Source organism: Austrofundulus limnaeus, unplaced genomic scaffold (genome assembly GCF_001266775.1).
Source record: "Austrofundulus limnaeus strain Quisiro unplaced genomic scaffold, Austrofundulus_limnaeus-1.0 Scaffold287, whole genome shotgun sequence".
Lineage (NCBI taxonomy): Eukaryota > Metazoa > Chordata > Actinopteri > Cyprinodontiformes > Rivulidae > Austrofundulus > Austrofundulus limnaeus.
In genome coordinates, this window is record NW_013952689.1 from 582,000 (window position 1) to 584,152 (window position 2,153).

The 2,153-nt window shown below is 39.1% G+C and overlaps 1 protein-coding gene across 2 annotated transcripts in view; it reads left to right on the plus strand.

Moving 5' to 3' along the window:
* rmnd1 (required for meiotic nuclear division 1 homolog) overlaps positions 1–2,153 on the plus strand; it is a 10,606-nt gene that overhangs the window by 5,725 nt on the left and 2,728 nt on the right. For both annotated transcript variants that reach the window (XM_014021309.1, XM_014021310.1), the window contains 3 exons: positions 542–618; positions 764–884; positions 963–1,079. In XM_014021309.1, coding sequence (XP_013876763.1) covers positions 542–618; positions 764–884; positions 963–1,079 — 315 coding nt within the window. The remainder of the gene's footprint in view (positions 1–541; positions 619–763; positions 885–962; positions 1,080–2,153) is intronic.

Below are 2,153 nucleotides of genomic sequence, written 5' to 3' on the forward strand. Positions count from 1 at the left end.
TTAATATTATTGTTAATAATTTTAATGATTTCTACATGGTCAGTTCTTTTTTTCTGCTCTGTTGTCAACATGTACAGTAATGGGAAATCCAGACTCTTGTCCGTTTAGCGTTAGCCGTTAGCTTCTCCAGCCGATCACACGGTCACCTGGTTTCTGCGCACTCCAGTTGTTCTATAGAACCTCCTTGGCCTGTACGAACTGTAATGGTAACTAATTGATGAAACGTAACTTTTATTAGTAATTTAGACAAAGTTTCACAAGTTGTGTAAAATCTTATAGTGTGACAGGGCCGTAAAATAAACGCTAGAAATAAAACAAGAATCCTGAAATAATGTAGATTCTACAGAGCACACGTTTCATGTTACATGTCTAGAACAGGTGAAGGTATGGTCTAAAAACAAAGTATAACCAGAACAACTGAAGTGGAAATGCTGAGTCAGTGTTTAGAGAATAACATGTCACGTGTGCAGAAGATCCTTATTTATCCTTGTAGTGATTAGAGAAAAAAGTTTTGTTCATGTTTTTGATTTGTTGTCCTCAGTCATTGAAGTCAGGGAAAAGAGTGAAGTTATCTTCTGCAGAAGTGATGCAGAAGATAGGAGAACTTTTTACTTTAAGGTAAATTTACTTTCATTAACACTTCAGTCTTTTTCATAAAGATTAAATCAGAAGAGTCTCCAGTCTCCTGAGCTATTTTCTTCTTTTGAACAAATGATGAGGATTTTGATGGTGCAGCTCTGGTTTGATGGTTCTTCTCTGGCAGACACTGTATCAACCTGAGGTCCGACCTACTCCTCACACCCGATTTTTACTGGGACAGAGAAAACCTGGAAAAACTCTACGACAAGACCTGCCGGTTCCTGAGCATCAACCGCAGAGTCAATGTAAAAAAATTATATTTTTAACCAGAGCAGTGCTGTTTTCCATGACAGCCACTGGCTTTAACGATGGTGTTGTTTCAGGTTGTGAATGAGAAGCTGGAACACTGCACTCAGCTGACAGACCTGATGAGGAGCCACCTGAGTGACAAGCACAGTCTGAGGTTGGAGTGGATGATCGTTGTCCTCATTACGATCGAGGTGAAAATGAATTTAACCTTTATTCAACAAGTCAAACCTGAGATCCACAGACAAGGAGTAAATACTCCACCTGTTCTTAGTTCCAGGGTTTTATACTGTCTGAGATTTACCAAGTTCTTTAACCTGAAGTGAACAAAAACACACAACAGATTCCACCGTGTCCTTATTTATTAAACTAAATGTTAAAGTGGTCCTAGTCCTGCTGCTTCCACAGGATCTCAGATCAGTCTGAGCTCCTCGTAGAGTTATATAAGACAACTAGAGTTAGCCTGTCCCACCCATCTGGGACATCATGGAGGAGCCAACCTGGCACCCAGTGAGGTCAACAAAACAATCGTTCAATAACAAGTCCAATTATTTTTAATCTATTTACAATAAATTAATATAATTCAGAACTGATGTTATTTTATACAACAATCATGTAGAATATGTTATATAAGGAAAATACAATGTTTATAACTAACGATGATCTAAATTTGACCTGAATTCATTAACTGGTGACTGACTTCAGTGATTTCAAGACTTTTTATCTGATTAAATAATTATGACTTCAACTAGTAAACTAGCTTTTTTAAAGGGCCAATATTATGTGTTTCTCAGGCATATATTTAAATACTATACCATAATAAAGTATCTATGTCACATTTAGCTGTTATTAAAATGCTTTTTTTAATGTTTAAATAGAAAATAAACTTATCTTCTCATCACTTCCTCTTCTAAACGCCTTGAAATTGGCCTCTGTCTCTTTCAGAACCTCCTTCTGCTTCTGTCCTGCCCATTTCAGTGCCGTGATGGGGTGGGGGGGTTTGCGCTCACGAGGGGGGCGGCTGCTACAATGCAGTTTACTTGGCATCTGAAAATACATTTCCTCAAATGTAATTTTAACCTGAAAAGAGCTTCACTGAGTGAGAACTAATGTTGAGAGCTCAGCAGACAGTTTAAGTTTCACTTTCAGTTTCACCCGAGAGCCTGCAGGAGTCATGGGCGGGGTGTGGGGGGGCGCTCCGCCATGAGGAAGTTTGGCTTAAAGACACGTCCCAGGGGTGTTTCTGGTCCCCACCTGTCGTTTTGCTC